Here is a 21,461-nt window from a genome sequence, read left to right as displayed (position 1 = left end):
AAGTAAAGAGTGAGATTAAATTTAATACTGTTTTTATTTGTAGAAATATTGATTAAAATTAATTAAAATTCGACTACTCTATTAGTTGTACCTTCTTTGGAAAGAGAGATTCAGTTAAATCACGGTTCAAGCTAGCTTTAACCAACATGGACGAATCTTAAACAAACGTAAACGATTAATTTACGTTTTCATTTGTTTATGTTGAAAAATAGCGTCCAGAAGGGATTAAAACAGGTGTCGACCACGATAACGATCCACCGCGAGATTCCAAGGCAAATAAAAAGCGAGAGAAGAAAGGGAAGTGTACGAACGCGTCGCCAAGTTCGTCGTCTCGAAAGGGGTGGCGGGGTCCGGTTTTGCGATGCGGCGGGATACGGTCTACTCCGCGCATATTTAGCTCTAGTCTCGAATGCGAATTTAATAAGGTGAATAAATCATTTTAATGTTACGCGCCCATACGTGGGTACAGGAAGGGCGACGGCCGACAACGAAAGAATAGTAAAGGCCGACATACGCGGGAAAAAGAAGGGAACAGTGGGGAAAAAAAGGAGAGAAGAAAACTGGTATTTTTGCGTTCGAGCACGTCAAGGGGTGCGTTTTGTGTTGCGATTATAAAAGCCGAAGTAACCCCCCCTCCTCCCTTCCACCCCTCCCCCTTTCCTCCTCTCTCGCTCTCTCGTCTAGACGACGTCGTAGTCTTCCTATCAAAAACAGACCACCGAACCGAAAAGGCTGAAAGGGCAAGGAACTTCACGCAATGCCAAGAAATTAAAGTTTCTTTATACATCCGCCTATACTCGTTCTCTATACCCCATGTACTTCCCCCCCTCCCCCCTCCTCTTCTCCTCGTGTCTGTCGCCCCTCTTATCCGTCCTCATGTCCGGTCGGATAAAGTCGACGTTACGCGGTGGAAAGAAAAAGATATCCCATCCGACGAGACGTTTGAAAGAGGAGCTTATATAAAAACTTCATGAATCATATTATAAGGAATACCTCGCGAATTAAAATCGTGTAGAAAGGAACGAAGAGATAATACATTGAGATCCCGCATTGTAATCGTCCGTCATTGAGGATCACGATTGATTTATACCGCGATTCCCTAATTTTTCTATTTTTTATAATTATTTTTTCTTATTTTTTTTAATGAAAATTTCTGCCCATATAAAGTTTAATAAATTATTGATTCGTAAAGAATTATCTACGCAAGTAGAAATAACTCTAGATTTAAATTCTTTTTTTATATCATTTTTTTTAATTTGTTCAAGAATGCTATATCAGAATAAACGCGAACGCTGAAGAAAGTTGTAAGTGATTGCAATAATTTCGCGTTAGAAGGACGAAAAACAAAAGTCATCGATGCTCGAGAAACGTCTAATGTAGTAGCTGTCACAGCCAGTTACCAAATAATTTGCATAATCGCGATCGATTGTCGGCAGTTACCATGGCTGCCATAGTCATTGCCGTGCAGCACCATCGAAAAATCCCATAAATTTTCGAGCAAACTGAGACGATTTTGACAATAATATCGGGAACAAAAAAATCAATGATGACTAATTAAGAGATCTTATTGATGATAATTCCATTCTCGATAAAGTAAAATTTTCCTTTTTTATAATTTTTATAATTTTATACATAAGTGTTATTTGAAATGAGTATTCGAATTAAGTATTTAAAAGTAAATATTAAATAGAATGGGATTATGTTATATGTATGAGCATGGGAGTAAAATTTAGTAATCATAAATTGAACAGGGTGTCTATTGAAATCTTGTAAAACAATTCTTTAATTTTCCAAGCATTTTTATTTCACAATTTTAGAGAAATATTAAAGAGAATATTAAAGATTTTTTGGTGCAACTTTTTAAAATAAATTAGTTTATTGCACGCAATATTTTTCTATTTTCAGAAAGGGACAGAGCTTTTTAAGTTTTAAATGCTAAATGTGTATTTACAAATGTACTGAAAAAAACTGAATGTGTGAAAAAACCTAAATGCTAAATGTGTATTTACAAATGTACTGAAAAAAAAACTGAATGTGTTTTTGCAAGATAATCATGTTGCATGACATTTTCACTTGTTACTAAAAATTACAATAAAGAATATATATTTATTAAAATATTGAATAAGATAAAGAGAGATAGATATATATTTAATATATTTTTAAACGTTAATAATTCTTAACTTGCCAACTATTTGAGAGCAGAATTAAAAAAAAATTATCTGTCTCCCAATAAAATTTCATGAGAATTCCCTGATTTTTCAGGTGCAAAAGAAATCCCTGAGAAATCCAGGTTTCCCATGTTTTTCCAGGGGCTAGATACCCTCGAATAATCGACTCGCAAAGCGATGTCCGCTTTACACGAGGAGTAACATTCTCCCGATCTCTAGATCTGGGCACGCTCGGGCATCGGGAAGAGGTTACTGATCCGAATATATACTTCTCTCTATCTAGACGCTTAGAAATATAAGCGGAGCGAAGCTGATAAACGGTCTCTGGAATGTAAGATAAAGAGGCAGCTAGGACCAGCTTGCTCGACGTCGGAGGGATACTCGCGAGGAGAAACGGAGGAGATAAATACGTTCGCGTCTCAAACCGGAGTAATCGCCGGATAATTCGTTGGATTATGCATAATCGCGTAAATTATGAATTATCGCGAGAAATTTGATCTCGTGCATGTTTCAGATATTCCGGATATTTCAAATTCAGGGAGATCCCCGGAGGGGACGCGTTCTCCGGGGCCGGAAAACCGTCGACCTGGTACGTCCCTATTTACGACAGATGGCACTCGCAAATAGACGATAGAAGAGGGAGCCGAGAGATCAGTAACCCCGATAGAGGAAGGATCGTACAAACTGCGCCGTTTTCTTTCATCTTTCGAGATGCCGCCACTTTTCGTGACTCCAATTCTCGAACACACCGTATTTTAGGCGATTATTGCGCGTTTTCAATCATTCGTATGTGTCGCGCGTATCAATTATACCCGAATCCCATTTTTATCCGCAATCTGCGACATTGTCGCAACTGTCGGTTGCAATTATCGGCGACATTTGAAAATATAATCGTGTCGTTTAGTCATAATCGCGTCCCGCTGCGACAATTATAAAACGTCTACTGCAACTGTCGGTCGTAATCAAGTGTCGACGTCATTCAAATTATTTGTCTATAACTGTGAAATTCCTGTTAAATTCCTCGATCATATTTTTAATGAGGATTAAAGTAATTCGCTTTTTAATTCTGCCAAATTTACATTTTAAAAATCACTCCTCTTCCTTAATCCTGAATACAAATATGACAAACAATGTAAAATATAATACAAATAATTATATTGCAACATTGCTGCAATATAACAACAATAATCTATGCTGTATGGAATATCTGACATAAATACATTGAATATTAAAAAAAATCTTAAGATTAAGCTACATAATTTTAAGTTCGAATCGACGTCTCATTGAAACGTGTCAATTTCCTCGAGATAACAATCAATTAAATATTTTTATCGATAAATCGACATCTAATAAACACCGAGTATATTAACCGATTCAAGAGATCCTCGAGATCCCTATCGATCCCTATCGAATTGCAGATGATCGCTCATTCGAAGAACGCGACGCGATCTCGCCTCTCGAGAACAACGTCCTCGCCGCCGCGACGACGGAAACGACAACACGCTCTCTCTCTCTCGTCACCGGCCGCGACTACCTTCCTCTCTCTCGCGCCGCGAGAGATAAACACCGCGTGCGGCGTGGCGTTCCACAGCGCCCCCTCGCGTCCCCCGGCAGAAACGCCCTGTGATCTCGTCGCGGAACGCGCGTCACGCGGGGCACCTCGGCGCCTGTCACATCCAGCTGTCAAACGTGGCCGGGCATCGGTTCGCGCGAGCGAGTCGAAAATCCTCGCGGGGGAACCAGGGTCCCCGGTCGCGCGCGCGCCGCGACGTATCGACCTAACCTCGAAAACCGCGGCGTGCGAGATCGCGCGGCCCCGAGACGACGTCGCGATCAGCGACGATTTCGTCGCGTGGGTGGATCGCGCGATCGTGCGCATCCACGCGCGAGCACGTGACTCCGGGACGGATTTCCGGGTCGACGTGCGATCCCGATAGAATCCCCCGTCGCGAGGAACGCGAGTCGCGATCGTCGGGACGAGGTCGTCGTGTCGCGTGTCGCGCGACGACGGTACCTCCGGAAAGTAAAGGAGCGTTCGCGCTCCACAAGGTACTCACCCTCGTCCGGGTCCTCTAGATCCTCTGTCTGGATGTAGGATATATCTGAAACCCACAAACACCACGGGTTAGCGGAAAATCCCTCGTGTTTTTCGGAGCAGCCTCGTCCCGTCCCACGGGCACTCACTCACCCGCCATCTTGTAACAAACTGCGGCGCGCTCTCGCGGCCACGCGCTTAACTTGCTGTCGGTTTCCATGATCGATTGGACAGAGGCTTTCGACTCCTCGCGCGGCCAGCTTGTTATCGATATCCCGACATGTTTGAACCTTCCCTAGGGCTGAGTCGCGCCTATCGCGCACAATTTTTCACTCGACAAAAGTAGGGCAACGCGATATATACTTTGATGTAATAAAACGATGGCCCGAGAATTATCTCGACACTTGCATGTTTATTCGCAGGCGATATTTACTCTTGCTTACTTCATTTTTCGCAGGTATTTTTGCAAAATTCAAAGCTACGGTCGCGCGAAGTTTCACTTGACGAATTCACGCCATCGATACGATTTACTCGTATTTACGGATAATTTGAAGAATGAAGATTGTCCAAAGAAGATTGTCCGATAATTTTTCCGGCACTCCTGATATATTTCACATGCGAGCGATCTATATTTTCATTAAGACGACGCGACGAGGACCGAGTGATTTTCATCACCGTAATATTACACACACACGCACGCACCGTGATATATAATAATTGTGATCGTTAATCGTAGAGATCGGTTGACTTTGTATCCTCGGCACTCGCGATATTCGATGATATTTCGCGATTATATCCGTATTACAATCGTCCTGGCACCGATCGCGCGCGACGTGCATCGTAGACGAAACCGGAAACTGATTAATTCAATTTCCGAATCGCTTCGAGCGCCGCGGTTCGATTCCAAGATTCCGAATACATGGATGTCGCGCGCGAATCAAATATGACTGTCACGAAATGCATTTCTATTAAATGCCACGTTATTGAATATAAATATGACATTAATATATATATCAAAGATCAACATAAGGCAAATATAAAATGCGAATATATCGTGTAATAATTTTTATCATGCATTAATTATTAACGCGTAATTGACGTTTAAAATTTGGCGCTCAAATAATGTTATGGCAAAATTCAAGTCGCGTATTATGAACTCGGAATAATGAAATCGGACCACAGAAAACGGAACCGGATATTGAGATATTGAGATATTGGATATTTCTATTCGTGCGCGCGGCGACGATGGATGTGGGAGATAAATCAGTGATCAAGCGTCGTGAAATAATTAAAAGTAAAAGTCAACTGCGAGAAATGTGTGTTAAAAATCGAGAAGAAATTGAAAAAAGTATCCGAGATTGTCGTATTGTACGTAAATACTAATATCGCGTCGGTGATGCGATAATTCTAAAAGTTTGCTGAACTCCGCACGACTGTAGCTTGAAAAAGTAAGTATAATTAAAGAAAATTATCAAGAAATTAAATTGTAAAGAAATATTGTCTGCAAGTAAGTGTGTGCAGCGCGTGTAAAAATCCTGTAACTATTGTATTATACTTAAATACAATAAATTTCATTGATAGTGCGATAGATTTGTCAAGTAAACTTCGCACAACCGTTGCTCCAAATATATTTTTATTTAAAATATTGATAAAAAATTAGAGATTATTGAGAATATTGTCTACAAATATAGACACATAACGAGAATGTTAAGAATAGTAATACATAATTGTATATTAATTTAAATACAATAAAAAAAAAAATATATATATATATATATATATATTTTTTATGGAGTAATTATATCTAATATATATAATAAAATCTAACTTTAATTGCCCAAATTAATTGAACAGAATATTCAATAAAATGTCTATCTTGACATATAATATTAATACATTTTAATTTAATTTTTAGAAACAAGGTCAAGATGATGATAAATAATGCAACAGCAAGTTGGCGATGCAATGATTGGTAAGTGAATTTATCATTCATTTTAAAAGTTTGAAAAACTATTGTTTTTCTAGACATAGGAATTATGCTAAAATAATGGGAGAGGTAATTGATAACAAAAATAAGACTTTATAAAAAAATGTTTGAAAAATACATGTATATGATAAAACATTAATTTTTTTTTATATCATCCCAAGAATATAATATATGTATATGTATGTGAATGTATGTGTTATCTTAGTGTAATATATACTATATCAATATTTCACAATTTCTTAAAGATAAATTTACATTACATCGCTACAGTTATGTTTACTTGCACAACTTATCAAATAAGAATTTAAATAGTTTGTAAATAATCTGAACTTTCGTATATAATTTTAATAGAAGAAATTGTTAAATTAGAGAGAGTGAGAAAGAGCGAATGAATATCTCTTTCAAATTGAACGATTCAGTCATAGGTGAGAATCATTAGGCACAAAAGATAAAAGAGCTATTGTTATCTATTTGACATTATGAAAAATATAAAATAAAAAGACAGACTTAATACTAGTCAATATGCAGATCTTGTGCATATTGCACAGAATATTGTAACATTAATAAATGTACAATCAAAATATCCCAAGTTTAAATTATCCTCAGACAAAATTTTATCTTTATATTAATATATATATATATATATATATATTAAATCCAAAGACAACAATTCTCAAGTCGAATAAATTCAGATAATCTGGTTGACGAATAAAAAATATGTAGCTGCTTAAAATATTTTAAACAAACATAAAATAATTAAAAAAGTTAAGTAATTTCTCTTGAAAAAAGCAAACAAAACCATTATTCAATTATCAGTTTTTATTTTATGCATTAAAAACTGCAGATTGACTTGTAATAGCCAATATATCTGGTTCGATTTTTACAATAATTATTACACAAGTTACTTTCGTTCTAGACATTTGGAAAGTGCCTAGAAGTAGAACTTTTTTTAAAATAGAGTTAGGAGAATTGGTTCTCCTGACCTCTCTGATTTTGATGCTCTTATGATTTTCTTTCATTCATTTCTAATAGTTTTCTTTCATCTATTTGCTTCTCTTTATTAATCATATTTATATAATGTATATTCAATTATATACATCATTTTAAAATCTTGGGAATAATAATATTTAAATCACAAATAATATTTTTCTAATCTATATAGTAGAAAAAGTATGGAGAAGTATGGAAAAGTGTTTTAAAGAGAAACGTTTTGTTCCAATATAACATTTGTGTTTGCGCTTAGAGTCCTTTGATTTTTAAAACGAAAACTTGTTCAAATCTTTCTTCTAATAATACATCATCATAGAATTTTTCCACTTACAATTAATTTGTAGTCTTTTTTATTTATTAACGCGATGCATTGCAAGAAAAATACTATGTGACATGTGATAACTGTATACAATATATAGCGCAAACTGTCTAGTGTTATTATCTCGAGACATTGCCACGAAAGTTGCATGTTATAAGAGAAGTAGTGAAAGAAAACATCATTGATATGATATGATTGATGTCATATGTTATCTGAGGCTATCTCTTCGATAGTAGCTCTACACATTGGGCACTCAATCAATTGTTTCGAACACCTTTGGCAAAATCCTCTAGAAAAGTTATTGCATATTACATTACTGTAAAAATTTATATATAATTCAAATTAAAATATATAATTATACATTATATATTACCTATGGTTACATGGCAGTAACCTTACTGATGCCTTCTGGTCAAAACATAATGTACAAGAATCTTCCCTAACACTAAGTCTTCGCAATTGGTCTAGATATATATGTCTGGGAAGTATGATTTTATCTTCTGGCTTCAATGTAGCATAATCGTTAAATTTCTGAAATTCTCGATCTGTAGGCGGATATTTAAAAGGTGCATTTCCAAAGTTAAATAGGCATTGTTGGAATGACATAAAACTAGCTGCTGCAAAGAACCCAGATCTAGAAATATCCATAAGTATTATCAATAAGTAGTCTTATTTGAATTTTTTTGAAAAAATTAGATAACATGAGATTAAAAAAAAATATATATGTACCTTACTGTTTTAAATACTTGAATGCACGGTTTAAGAGGTACACCATTGATTGAAAATATTATCTCTAATTTATTTAAATCCAGTAAGCAACCCAGAATATCACCAGATTTCCAGCATGGTCTGTCGTGAAATTTTTCACTTCGTGCATTATACCAAATCAGTCTGCGACAGCCGTCATAGGCCAAAGAAAACTCATCATCTCCTATACCATATCCCTCCTAACATAGAAAAATCAAAATTAGTGTTTTGTATCCATGTACAAAAATAATAAAAATTGTCTAAATATGTATAATAATAGAAATAGTATTTTCAAAAATTATGTAAATTAATAAAAATATTCTGAAATGTGGATACAAATCATTTACATGATTTAGAAACGTGCTATCTTTTGTAGCCCATCCAATTTGCATTACTCCTGTAGTTATTATAAGTGTCTCATAATACCATATCCCTGAATCTACTTGAAATGTGCATCGTACACTTTCAAATGAATATGCATCACATCGTGCCTGAAATGATAGTAGATAATCATTAGATTAAAATGGATTATAATAAAACACTCATAACATTAAGAAAAGATATATAATATAGCAGAATATCTACCTCCAAACCATTGGGTGATATTTTCAGGTACTCGCTTACATCCTTTGTATTTAACATTACATTAATACCCGTCACATCGACTGAGTCATGAGAATATTTTCTACCTTCCATCAAGACTAACAAGAATAAATTATATACATTATTATGTTTGTGGAATGGTACAAGTTAAACATAACACATTTAGAGAGAAAGTCTGAGAACTAATTATGCTTACATAAGTTATCTAAACACCATTGTGCACAGAAACCGACTTGACGACGTACATAATGGGTTTCCGTGGCCCATTTCTCCAATTCTAGTAATGGATTTTGCTTTTCTGACATGAGGCGTTTCTTGATAGTTACCTTATTTTCACCTGTTGATTTATTATAAATATTAATGCATTGATTGCATATTAATTAAAATGAAAAATAGAGACATTTAATTGCTTTGTATTTCGCTTACTTGTCTGTGCAAACTTTTCTAGTGCTATTAAAGAATATAACATTACATAAGGTTCAACATCCTCTCGCTGAAAAAATAAAATTATTATGTTGGAAATAATTAACAGATATATCATTGCATATTTTTTTAAATCAATTAAATATAAAATTTAACATACCAAATTTGAAACAAGATAATCTAAAGTGGCATCAGATAATATTGCTATACTACTAGGACCAGCAAGTTTCTCTGCGATGCAACCAAGCACAACACATATATTGCGTTGCTGTGTAGCTGTAATTTGTATTTGCCCAAGTCTTTGAGATAGTTGAAACATGTGTGATAATCGTAGCACAGAGTCCTATCGTGTGAAAAAATAATTATTTTTATTATTGCTATTTTAATTTTTCTAATGTAACAAATAAATTCCAACCTTTGAAGGTAAAGGGCAATCATCTAATAGTAATATTATAACAGAAGGTCCTAATGGATTGTGCATTGGAATAACATTGACCATAGAGCTAACTACTTGTATCCAACCATCTTCCTTGTCCGCAATAGCATTCAATTTTAACATTGCTGGTGGTGGTTCATGATCGCTAAATATGTAAAGACAAAAATCCACATTAAAAATTCAAAGCAAATATATTTGCAGGTATTACAATGTCTTGTACTTACTTATCTACCAGAGTATCAAGACTTCCAAGCGTCTCTAATACAAGTTTGTCAATGTTTGCCGATGTGGGAAATTTAAAAGATGAAGATGCTGAATCGCTGGACGAAACCAAACTTATGTTCGGTTCTGGTATTATGGTATTTTGAATTTGTGCATGATTGTTACTGCCATATGTCTCGAGCTCTGGAGAATCTTTACACAAACAATTGCCCATTCCCACAAGTTTGTTTTATTAATAACTTTCGCGAATTATTACCTATTATTTAAGTTACATTTACAGAGCAGTGGAACAAGCGTACTATCAAATCTTGCATTTGACTAGGCTGAAAGTAAACAACTTGAAAATGACAAATACTGCTTTATACGATACGTATAATTCAAGAATATTTTTACTTACCGAAAACGATATCATGACAAGTCATATCTTTTCACCACATACAGATGATATACTATTATAAGCATACTTTTATCTGCTTCGTGTTACTTTAACATTACAGCTTCATGATTCACAAATAAATGCAAAGTAAAAGTAGTGCACGCCTCAAGTCTTGTTCATTACAACTTGCTTTTCAGTTTGAAACTGCACATATTTAAAATTCATGCATGCCTCCTTTCTGCTAGTCTAACAGAAAATTAAGAAAGATTTCAGGTAAAAACAAGATGCATTTCATGAATCAATATACGTATAGATATTCAATTTATTTTATTTGTCTTTATATAAAAATATGGATCGTGTGTGTGTGTGTGTGTTTTGAATTTTTTTTCTAAGAGATAATTATATAAATATCACATTTTATATGATTACAGGAATCTTTCGATCAGAAACGAAACTTGAGTGGATCCTTTGCCTTCGAGGTTATGTATCTTCGATAATCTATCACAACATGATTTCACGATATAGATGGAACACAACGTGCGGAATGTGTGCGTTTGATCCTGCTCGACGTCAGTCTCGGGGCAGCAAGTACTAATACTTGGTAAGGACTCCCCACGAATGGCCCCCCTAGTCTCGACGTGACACGTTATCGAATTGTTCTCCGGATCTTCGTATCTATCTCGTGTAGATTGTGTCGTATCGCGTTTTGTATTCGTCCCGAGACGCACGCGTACAAGATACCGATATTTCGCGCAACCCGAGATCGCCTCTCGATCGCCTCTCGTCGAGCAATCCGGCGATTAATAAATTAATCGACTCGTATCGCGCTGTATACGCTGTGAAAAAAAAAAGAACCACCGATTCTCCCCGTCTTACTCAGAACAGGTGAGAAGAATTGTCCCTGACATTCTCGCACGTGTAACATTGACACTTGGAAAGCCGGATAAAAATGATCGCGTTATAAATATTTTCAATTGACACCTCGCTTTATATCGCGATATTTTCATTGTTTCGTCGGCTGTGTAATAAACATTCCCTCGACAAACATACGTTCACATATGACGCAATAATATGTATAGAATTTCCTGTATGTTATCGCAAAATGCTTCATTTAATATACGTATGACGTACATACGTCCATGCACGTGTGTGCGTTGTGTATATGTGACGCGTTGACATTTGGCGTCCACGTTGAAATATTCATCTGTCGCGCGCGACGACGTAAATACGTTCCATTTCCAAAGTTCGCGCGGTTCGGAGTCGCTTCGGTTATCGTTTCGATTATCGAAGTCGCGTCAGGCGAGTGGCACGTCTGTCAACACAAACGCGAAACGGAGCGAGAGACGTTTCGCTTTTGAATCGCGCCAAGGGAGATAATCTTGACCGGGGAAACGGACGGAGATCGCCGGTCGCGAGAGGACGACGTTTCGCGCTCGTCGAGGAAGTCGGGGTCTTCGCCGGAGCGTCTCTCCTTCAGGCTCCCGAGATGCGTGGTATCGTCACATGGGAAGAAGACGACTAGACGGCTTGTCAACGATCAATAGTGTCGCGAAAAATGACCTGGTGACTCATATATCGTCGAGGATTTCCCGCGAATCATGGTGTCCGGGGAGAACGAGAGGCTTTTGCCGGAGCCTGACAATTACGCCAAGTGTTTCTACGATCTCTTCAGGAACATCGCCGAGGCGCAGAGGTACGATTCGCGAAATTATCCTGTGACGTATAACCTCTCTCGCGATTTGTTTACTCGACAAATCGGCGGCGACTTCACCCGCTGACCGGCTGTCCGGTTGTCAACCACCGGTTGATGATTCGGTAGAAATTAGATAATTCGGTTTCTGATTGAGAGAGACTCTTTATTGGTAAAGCGGCGTTAATGAAACACGTCTCGGGCGCGTTTTATCGATTTAGAACGTAACCTCAAATTTTTTGTTTATTAGGAATTCTTTTTTTCTCGTTTATTTATTCTTAATTTCAACACTTTAATATATTTAAACCTCGTGATTTCGAATCCCCCTGCTGTTATTTCCTTACAATATTAACATTTTTAGTCATGTATACAGAATAATTTGTTCAAGTGTTCGCAAAGAATAAACAAAAATTTTATAATAATATATGTATGTATAATTATATTATTATTAGTTTATAATAAAATTTTACTAATAATAATACACATTATTTTATAATAAAACTATAATTTTATCATAACTATAATAAAATTTTATGTGCGATTATTGCTATATATACAATTCAAATATGTTTTGACATTTGTGTTTTAAGGATATAAACTAATTTAAATGGAAGATTAAATTATAGTAGTTTGATGTTATTATAATAATTATAATAATATTTTATTGTAGGAATAAGGGAGAATGGAGGAAATGTAAGAAAAATAAAGCTATTCGTAAACGGGACAAGAAAAAGGTATTAGCAATTATAATAATCAATTTTATCTCCTCTAGTCTAGGGTAAAATAAACTTTGACAATCTTTATATGTGTACAGATTGATTTAAATGGAGAATTAAATTACAATAATCCACCAGAGATAGAAACGTCTTGTAATGCTTCAGCATTTGCTGTATTTGCTAGTGTGAGAAATGCGATTCTAGAGAAACATACAAAATTGTCAAGTGAAGTTTATAGAACGTCAAACTGTAATTCTCCACCACCTGATCTTAGTGATACTATAGATACAGAAAGTGATGATGAAGATAGAATATCAACTATACAAAACTTACCAAAGGTAAAAATTCATGTTTCATGTCTATATTAACTTGTATCTTTTACTGCGATATTTAATTATATTTTAAATTTGTATTGTAATATTATAAAGCGCATGTATAGGTATAATATCAATCTTTTCGATAAATGTGTAATATATTTGTAACAAAAGTCTTTTTTAAAGATTGTAGGTATTGGTTTAAGAAGTGTTTTTACATTGATGCGTGAGAGTAGAACAATTGATCCAATCTTATGTACAAAAGCATTATCGGCTTTATTGGATGTTTTACAAGGGCAACTACCAGAAGGCCTCAAATTCGAACCAGACGATGTTATTGGTTTGTATCTTTGAATATCAAAAAACTTTAAAAATTTGATAAATTGATATTTTAAATATTTTAAATATTTTTTAATAATCCATTCCTAGATCCTCTATTCGATTTATTACTGGATCTCGCAACATCTCATGGTCCCGAATCAGCCGCAGCCAATGATGGCAGTCATTTGACAGCTGTTGCTTGCGCATGTTTGTTGAGCCTTGTTGTGGTTAGAGGAGACACTGGGCGCTTGCTAGCGGCTATAGCAGCTTTGCTTATGTCTCCCAGAGCATTAGCGATACAAAATATTCAGGTATCTTGTACAGATGTCATAACATTATTTTGATATATAGCATAATATAGTATACTATAAAGTTAGGTTTTGTATTTCAGATGCCATGTGTATTAACGTCTCTGCAGAGAAGCGTTCATGCTGTTTTATTAGGTAAACTCGTGAGACCAGATTGGATTACATATGGAGTTCCTAAGTGTTCCAAGATACATACCTCTACGCTTAAGTTACCAAATGAGATGAACAATATGGTATTGAATGAACGTAGTTTTGTGAGCGATGGAAAGTATTTATATTTGCATACATCTCGTGGTTTGTTGAAAATTGGAAGTGGCCATGGTGGTACAATATGGGGACATATATACATACATAAAGCAGATTTTTATCCAACAGAAATAGGATGGCTTGGTTATGCTAATGTTAGTTATTCATTTTAATGTGTTTACAACTACACTAAATAATAAATAATAAGTATCACTTATGCAAAATTCTATTTACAGAATTCGTTATATTTCAAATGTGCACCCAGGAAACAGAGTGAATTATTAATTATTAATGCAGAAACGCTTGTAGTAACAGGAATTGCCGTGTTGGAAGGAAAAGATTGGTCAGCTTCTGTCATGTTCTCTGATGGCGAAAATTTAGGAATGATAACAGCAGGCAAAGATGTAATTATTGCAGTTATATACATATTATTGTTTGAGATATTTATATAATCAACTTGTTCTCATCTTCTCCTAACAGGAAGGCTTTGTAGTGCGTACAATAAATACGCTAAGTAATCCTGTAACAGTTGCCTCTGAATTGCCGCTGAAATTAGCAAGAAAATGCGTAGATATATTTGGATATGCTTCATTTGATGAGGAACAAACGATACATACTTTGAATCCGGGATGCGATGATGAAATTTCAATGGTTACAGCAGGGAAAGAATTTGGTTTACTAAAAACAGTGTCTGGAAAAGTAAGTATCATGTTTCAAAGGAATATTTCAAAAAATATTTTAAATATTATTCAATGCATTTCATTCAATATTATATGTTATATATTTAGTTTACTTATAAAATGTTAATCTATCATTCTGTATAGTTATTATATAGCGGAAAGGGAACTTGTCTAGGCATGAAAAGTAATACAAGACCTAACAGATGGTTAGAGCTTACTTTTGGTAAAAGTCCTAGAATTGCGCATTTTGCGGCAGGTCATGATGGTCAGCATGTTGTAATGGTCATGGAAGATGGTTCTGTATTATTTACTGGCACTGCTAGACGTGGAGAAGATGGAGATAGTAGTAAGTTATTGTTGTATAAAGAAATAACTTATTTTATAATGATAAAAATTATTATAATTATTCATTTTATTTTAGATAAAGCTCGTAGGCAACCAAAACCGGTAAAACCAAAGAAAATGGCAAAAGTAGAAGGCCAGTTTATCGTTGACGCCGCTTGCAATAACGGATCTACCGCTTTAGTCACGAAAGACGGCTCTCTATTAATGTTTGGCAAAGATACACTACATAGCGATCCAGTAACGGGATTAGTTACCGATTTAAGAGACGTGTGTATAGTTCGCGTATCGTTAGGGAAAGCTCATGCCGCTGCATTAACAAATAAAGGACATTTATATACTTTTGGTATAAATAATAAAGGACAGTGTGGTCGCGACTCGGCGACAGTGCATACCGTGAACAAAGAAATGTCAGTGGTTGCAATGGAGATGGGCACAGGGGAAGATGAACTGATAATAGCGGAAGAAGAAAATGTGGATCCTGCAGAAGATTGGGAAGAAACGAGAGGCATGTGCCAACCAGGGCAACATCAATGGAGGCATCGTGTTTGCATGGTTTGCACGATATGCAGAGAATGTACCGGCTACAGTATATCATGCTTGAGTAGTATACGCCCCGATCGAAATCCTGGCCAAGAGTGCGGATGCGGAGAAGGAGATAGCGGATGCGCGGAATGCGGATGTTGCCGCACGTGTGCGAGAAAAAGTTGCAGCAATGGCTTATCGGGCTCCAACTTTCGCGAATATTTGCAGAGACGATTGGGCGAGATAAAGCAACGGCAAAGAAGCAAAGCAGGACCGAGTACCGTTAAATATGGAGTAAAAATCAAAAGCTCGAATAATCAACGTATCGCCGGCTCCAGTATCGCGCAAAAAGGATTTCTGGAAAGAGTTGCATTGGGATTGAGCGGTAATCTCGCGGCCGAAGAAGGCGTCGGCGGTAGCGATGTGGAGCGGGGAGACGCTGCGAGAATTGCCAGTATATCACCGGCCAGAGTTCCCATTCCCAGCGAGAGTCCCGTGATTCAAGTATCTTGCGGTTTACATCATACAGTGTTACTTTTGCAAAACGGAGAAGTGTACACGTTTGGTAGTAACATATACGGTCAGTTAGGCGTCGGGGATTTAGTGGCGCATGCGGGACCGGTTCAAGTTAAGTTGCCAACTATTGCTACCCAAGTAGCTTCTGGGAGCAATCATACCGTTATACTCACGTCCAAGGGCGAAGTTTACACTTTCGGCGCGTATCAAAAGGGACAACTCGGCATGAATTGGTGGAACGACCAAAATGAATCTACGAATGTTAGTTCCCAGGTAAATCGTCGCGCCGATCGGTCTCAACCATGGCATAGTTTTCCAAATGTAGTTCCAAATATCGGTCCTCGATGGGGTAGACGGGCGACGTGGATCGGCGCCGCCGGGGATCAAACTTACGTTAAGATAGATGAAATTAATTCCATCAGTTTGACGAGAAGTACCGTTATGGCGAATAAGAATTGCATTATTTTAATACCTCATCAAAACGAGCACGCGAATTCTTTCAAGAGTTTGGTGATAAGTAAACGCGACGGTACGTGCAACAGTTATAACGGCGCGGATCAGGTCGATTTCAGCAACTGTGCAGCGTGTTTGGATCCTTTATACAACGTTATTTGGACTTTCAATTCGGTGAATAACGAGATAAGCTTGTACAATATAACATCTACAGAAACTCGGACGATACCCAGTTTGGAAGCATCTATACTCAATCCAGGCTTGGCGCTCCCGGTTGTTTCGACTTGTTTCGTAACGCGTTCTCAAGCAGCGATGCATTTATTAGCTTGCTTGGATACATTGACGCAGGCTCAGGATGAGAACTTATCGATAGTCGAAGAAAACGAATGTAATCAATCAACACACGGCAAGGTTTACAGCCGCGAAGATTACGCTACCGTCAGCAGATTTGAAAGTCATGGCGGAGGATGGGGTTATTCCGCTCATTCGATCGAAGCGATTAGATTTATGCCAGATACAGACATTATATTAGGAGGATATGGTTTATTTGGCGGTCGAGGTGAATATACCGCGAAGATAAAGCTCTTTGATATCGGAATTGATGGCGGAGATCAAGAGAACGACGGGGAGCTTCTCGCGGAGACAGAAGAGATCCCATACGAATGCGGACCAAGACAGAAATATTCAATTCTGTTTGACGAACCGATTTCCTTGCAAGCAAACAGGTGGTACGTGGCATGGGCTAAAGTCGGCGGACCTTCCAGCGATTGCGGTTCCGGTGGGCAAGGAATGGTCACGGCCGAGGATCAGGTGATGTTTTATTTTAAATCGTCTAAAAGATCTAACAACGGCACCGATGTCAATGCCGGTCAAATTCCGCAATTGCTATATCGTATTGTCACACCTGAAAATCAAACATCGAACAGACAGAGAGATCAAATTGAACCAATCTACGTTTTGAAGAGAGAATTCAGTAGAACTGTTACAAAGGAATGTTTCCAGTCCTTGATATCTCTTCTTCAATGGAGCTGGAATACATTGAAGGCATCACTGGCCGACGCGGCTGTTCATATCGCGTCATCGACTCACGCGTTGCTCGAGATGGAGCGGTTAGTGTACATAAGTAAAGCTAGTCTAAGATTACTCAGAACGTATACCAATGAAATTTATCCTAATCATGTTGTAAAAAAGAGTCCTCCCGAATCGGTGCGTCTAGCGGAATGTATAGGTGAAGTACGGGCGTTATTGCGTCAAATCTTGTCCGATTCCTTGCCGATCACTCTAAAGACTAAAGGGAAAACGCGATCGAATAAGAATTCCAATAGTACCTTGGGAAATAAGATGACGAACAATATATTGGACGAATGTCACAAGACGTTTGTAGCTTGTTATCATGCATTTTATCCTACTGCGTATCTCAAATGGACGTGCTTGTGCGAATTATTATCGGAGATCGATAAAGAACAAGGTACAACTACGAAGGATCGTCTTCTCTCCGCCGTGCTAGCCTCGTTGTGCAATTCGGCGATACGACTCAGGTGTACATTTCCTATTTTGAGCAACATCATGGATAGCAGCGACAGCGTAAAACGGCAGCTCAGCCCATCCGACAATGCCGGTCTGCTTATGATGAATTCTACAGAGACCCATCAATATCCGATTTTGGTCGAACAAATCAGCTACAAGTCCCAAGTAGAAAGCGCTAGCAAGGAAATCTTGAATTGGTCGTTCCGCGAAGTACTCGACAGACTACTGGATCTGATATTAATACCGATCAAGAGAAGTCTTTGTAGAGAAAAGACTCAATCTCTGCCGGAATTGGTTCTTCATTGCTGTTATCTATTGGCGCGAGTCATCGCCGAATTGGCCGCGCAATCGAGCGGAAACGAAGACGAACTGCAAGCGGCTTGCGGTAGGCTTATGTATACCACACCGTCGAGATTCACGAGAACAAATCAATCAAGATCGTGGAATACGGGTAACGGTTCTCCGGATGCTATCTGTTTTTCTGTTGATAGACCAGGCATCCTTATAGCCGGTGTTGGTATTTATGGAGGTGCAGGAGTATATGATTACGAATTGGAATTGCTAGATGATGTAAGTGTAACATATAAATATTCTATTATTCTTGTATGTTCGAATTATACAGTGTATTTATTATTTTATTATAGCAAAATAATACTGGTAACGATCCATCGCATACTCAGCGTTGGAGCAGCTTAGATTTTACAAGAGGCTCCTTTGGACCAGATGACTGTGTTAATGATATAGTAGAATTAAAGTTTGATAAACCAGTTCTTATAAAAGAAAATATTAAATATGCTATTAGATTACGGAATCGTGGAGGACGTACTAGTAATGGTGATGGTGGTTTGAGCGTTGTCAAAGGAGCGGATGGTACAACGTTTACGTTTACAGCTTGTTCCCTGAGTTTTAATGGTGTGTTTAAAATATTGCACATGCTTATGTTTTAAAAAAATATATAATATCATGTAATATCTGAATTATAATATGCTATGTGTAATGCTTTTGCAGGCACAACACAAACTAGAGGTCAAATACCACATATTTTATATTATTCGAATCCGCAAGATTCCGATGGGCAACACACGAATAAAGCTATGGCGGAAGTACAGGCGAGAAAATGTACCCTTGCTATGACTGCAACAATCATTCAACGATCAAATGAAATTTTTTCTCTGGCGAGAGAAAGAGCAGAGGAAGTAATAGCTAATGAAGTCCTTGGTAACGCTGCTTTTGTAACGACTCTTTTGCCACTAGTAATGGCACATATTAGTCCCTTGGCTACATCAGATCCTAGAGTAAGTGCCTTTGAAACTTTCTTTCAAATATATAAACTATAAACTTTTTCGATTTTTAAATAACATTTAAATAAGTTTGACAAAAAAGTATATAATATAAATTATTTTCTTCTGTGTTTTTTAGAGCAGCGTGCAAATCCTTACATTAATACAAGAGATGTTGCCACACATCGCAGCTCTAAATTTACTATCTACGATGGGAGCGTCTCAAATATCCCAAGACAGCGAAACTCAATCACACTTTGCTCCTCCAATTACCACTAGTCATCATTATACTTGGCTAGAGAGCGAACATCCTTATAAACCGGCGACAGTGTCGTATTACAAAATTACTTTTCCGGAAACAGTAAAATGGCTGACTGTCGAATTTACACCAGAGTGTGGAACATCGCAACCCGAAGACTATTTGCAGCTTTATATACCAAATATAATCCTGAATTCCTCAGCTGGGTAAATATAATACTTTCAAACTTTTATAATATATAAGCATATTGTGTGCACATTTTTGATACTTAAGTTTAATTTTTGTTTTTACAGGACAATTGTAAATATTACGAACGAAGATGCTCCTCTGTATTGGCCAGTATTGCATAAATTGAGCAATGTTCAAAGTCAATGGCCTCAAAACGCTGTTGTATTACCAGGTACGTTTATATCCAGCATTTACTAAAAATATGATGCAAACTGCAGTAAATTATTAATAAATTATTTACTGTGTTTAGGAAATGAAGTGGTATTTTCTTTGGAAACTGCATCTGATTATATGAAAAATGAAAGCTCCATTACATATGGCTTCAAATGCTTAGTTATCGGTTACGATTGGATTACATCCGGCCATGGTCTAAAGAATTTAGAAATCGAGTTATCTTTTCTTGGTGGAGCGTGTGCTGCAAGTCTTATGAAGAAAAATTTACTGTTGCCTTCAGTATCTTGTAAGCATAATATGATTGAGAGAAATTTCTATTACATACATATTAATAAGCTAATAAGTATGAATACAATATTATGAGAATATTTTTTAAAATATTATGACACATGATATATGATCATGTCTCTAATTTTGGTTCATCCTTGAAAAATATCGTTTCGAAAAAAAATTGTAATTCCTTATTATATTTTAATTGTGTAAAAAGTGTAACATAACTTTTTATAAAAAAAAAACTGATCTATGCGGTATTACAATTTTCAGTGGAAGAGGTGGAAGAGGACTTGGAATCGATGCAGGAAACGGCAAAGAGGATTTTCTCTGTACATTCGGCTTTACTCGGACGAGGATTCGCACTCGCGTCGCCCCCCACAGTTTCACAGGCTTTGGATGGTGTGCTCCCGTACAGGTAAGTACCTAACATTATACAGTATTATTGAAAAAAAGAAACCGTTTTAAAGGAAAATTTAAAATTTAAAAATAAATTTTTTTAAACAATTAAATAATATATACAATAATTTTCAATAGTTTTTAATTTTTAATTTTTAAAGTTATTTTTAATTATAATATAAGAAAAAAATAGAGTAAATGTAACATATTATAATATAACAATGTAGCAATACATATTATATTATAAGAAAATAGTTATTTTTAATTATAATATAAAAAGTTGTCGATATTGTTATTATTGTCCATTTATATTGTGCATAGATAATTTTACATGTTTTACTTACAATCAGTCATATCAATCTCTGACGGTTTCTTTTTTTATCTTGAGAAAAATTGTGATGGAATGATATTTTATTTATTCGTTATGGCATTATATGAGTTATATCAACAAGGCCATGGCAAATAGGTCACAAAACTGTATAAATATCTGATGCGTTATCTCTCTAATTACACACAGTGACATATTGTGTGTTCAGCAATACACGCGTAAACGCATAAGAAATTTACGCGTAATTTCTGGTTTGCGGCCGAGTGGAATTTTAGTCGTTGCAATTATATAAGTGCAACAATTTGATTCGTTATTATCTTTGAAATACAAATGCGATAAATTAATATTAATTAAATTTCGCGAATAAAAATTAAATAATATATAATATACGTACCAGTTGAAGGAACATTAGCACATGTGTTTATCCTTGATTAGAGTCTTAATATGATTAGTCAATATTATTGGTATTCTCTTTATTGTATTTTTTTGATCGTTCAATGCGAAACAAATTATATAGTCGGCAGCTGTCGTTATATATCACAGTCTCGCGATAATTATAACTATATATATAACATTATA

At 36.4% G+C, this 21,461-nt stretch overlaps 3 protein-coding genes and 1 long non-coding RNA gene across 8 annotated transcripts in view; 1 reads left to right on the top strand and 3 right to left on the bottom strand.

Annotated features, from left to right (window-relative positions):
- The window catches only part of LOC105248659 (serine/threonine-protein phosphatase 4 regulatory subunit 1), a 132,617-nt gene extending 128,239 nt beyond the window's left edge, over nt 1–4,378 (bottom strand). The window contains exons 1-2 of the mRNA XM_011253576.3: nt 4,357–4,378; nt 4,226–4,270 (exon numbers count right to left, since the gene is read on the bottom strand). Coding sequence (XP_011251878.1) covers nt 4,226–4,270; nt 4,357–4,363 — 52 coding nt within the window. The 5' untranslated portion in view covers nt 4,364–4,378. The remainder of the gene's footprint in view (nt 1–4,225; nt 4,271–4,356) is intronic.
- Nucleotides 4,379–7,301: 2,923 nt separating this feature from the next.
- On the bottom strand, nt 7,302–11,135 carry LOC105248658 (RING finger and SPRY domain-containing protein 1). 2 transcript variants are annotated; one of them, XM_011253572.3, is made up of 12 exons: nt 10,721–11,135; nt 10,328–10,552; nt 9,933–10,253; nt 9,688–9,853; nt 9,433–9,615; nt 9,276–9,342; nt 9,046–9,186; nt 8,832–8,947; nt 8,594–8,737; nt 8,229–8,446; nt 7,873–8,133; nt 7,302–7,788 (listed from the first exon to the last, which is right to left on the bottom strand). In XM_011253572.3, exons 3-12 carry the CDS (start codon nt 10,142–10,144, stop codon nt 7,701–7,703), a joined length of 1,596 nt encoding a protein of 531 aa, XP_011251874.1. In that variant the 5' UTR covers nt 10,145–10,253; nt 10,328–10,552; nt 10,721–11,135; the 3' UTR covers nt 7,302–7,700. The 2 variants fall into 2 exon arrangements, with proteins under 2 accessions (XP_011251874.1, XP_011251873.1); XM_011253571.3 differs by having other exon boundaries at nt 10,736–11,135.
- A 289-nt stretch (nt 11,136–11,424) lies between these two features.
- Nucleotides 11,425–21,461, top strand: part of LOC105248657 (E3 ubiquitin-protein ligase highwire) — a 185,950-nt gene continuing 175,913 nt past the window's right edge. For all 4 annotated transcript variants that reach the window (XM_020026702.2, XM_020026700.2, XM_020026701.2 and 1 more), the window contains exons 1-16: nt 11,425–11,999; nt 12,667–12,730; nt 12,811–13,050; nt 13,213–13,366; nt 13,456–13,658; nt 13,739–14,056; nt 14,138–14,305; nt 14,382–14,600; nt 14,726–14,927; nt 15,003–18,514; nt 18,589–18,856; nt 18,953–19,239; nt 19,364–19,689; nt 19,777–19,883; nt 19,962–20,171; nt 20,429–20,573. In XM_020026702.2, coding sequence (XP_019882261.2) covers nt 11,905–11,999; nt 12,667–12,730; nt 12,811–13,050; nt 13,213–13,366; nt 13,456–13,658; nt 13,739–14,056; nt 14,138–14,305; nt 14,382–14,600; nt 14,726–14,927; nt 15,003–18,514; nt 18,589–18,856; nt 18,953–19,239; nt 19,364–19,689; nt 19,777–19,883; nt 19,962–20,171; nt 20,429–20,573 — 6,518 coding nt within the window. In that variant the 5' untranslated portion in view covers nt 11,425–11,904. The remainder of the gene's footprint in view (nt 12,000–12,666; nt 12,731–12,810; nt 13,051–13,212; nt 13,367–13,455; nt 13,659–13,738; nt 14,057–14,137; nt 14,306–14,381; nt 14,601–14,725; nt 14,928–15,002; nt 18,515–18,588; nt 18,857–18,952; nt 19,240–19,363; nt 19,690–19,776; nt 19,884–19,961; nt 20,172–20,428; nt 20,574–21,461) is intronic.
- LOC112639555 lies at nt 14,219–14,861 on the bottom strand. Its single transcript, XR_003123564.1, has 3 exons — nt 14,800–14,861; nt 14,519–14,592; nt 14,219–14,447 (listed from the first exon to the last, which is right to left on the bottom strand). It is a non-coding gene; the product is annotated as an uncharacterized LOC112639555 (long non-coding RNA).

Source organism: Camponotus floridanus, unplaced genomic scaffold, assembly GCF_003227725.1.
Source record: "Camponotus floridanus strain SB8 unplaced genomic scaffold, Cflo_v7.5 scaffold72, whole genome shotgun sequence".
Taxonomy (NCBI): domain Eukaryota; kingdom Metazoa; phylum Arthropoda; class Insecta; order Hymenoptera; family Formicidae; genus Camponotus; species Camponotus floridanus.
This window is presented reverse-complemented; position numbering and strand designations above follow the sequence as displayed.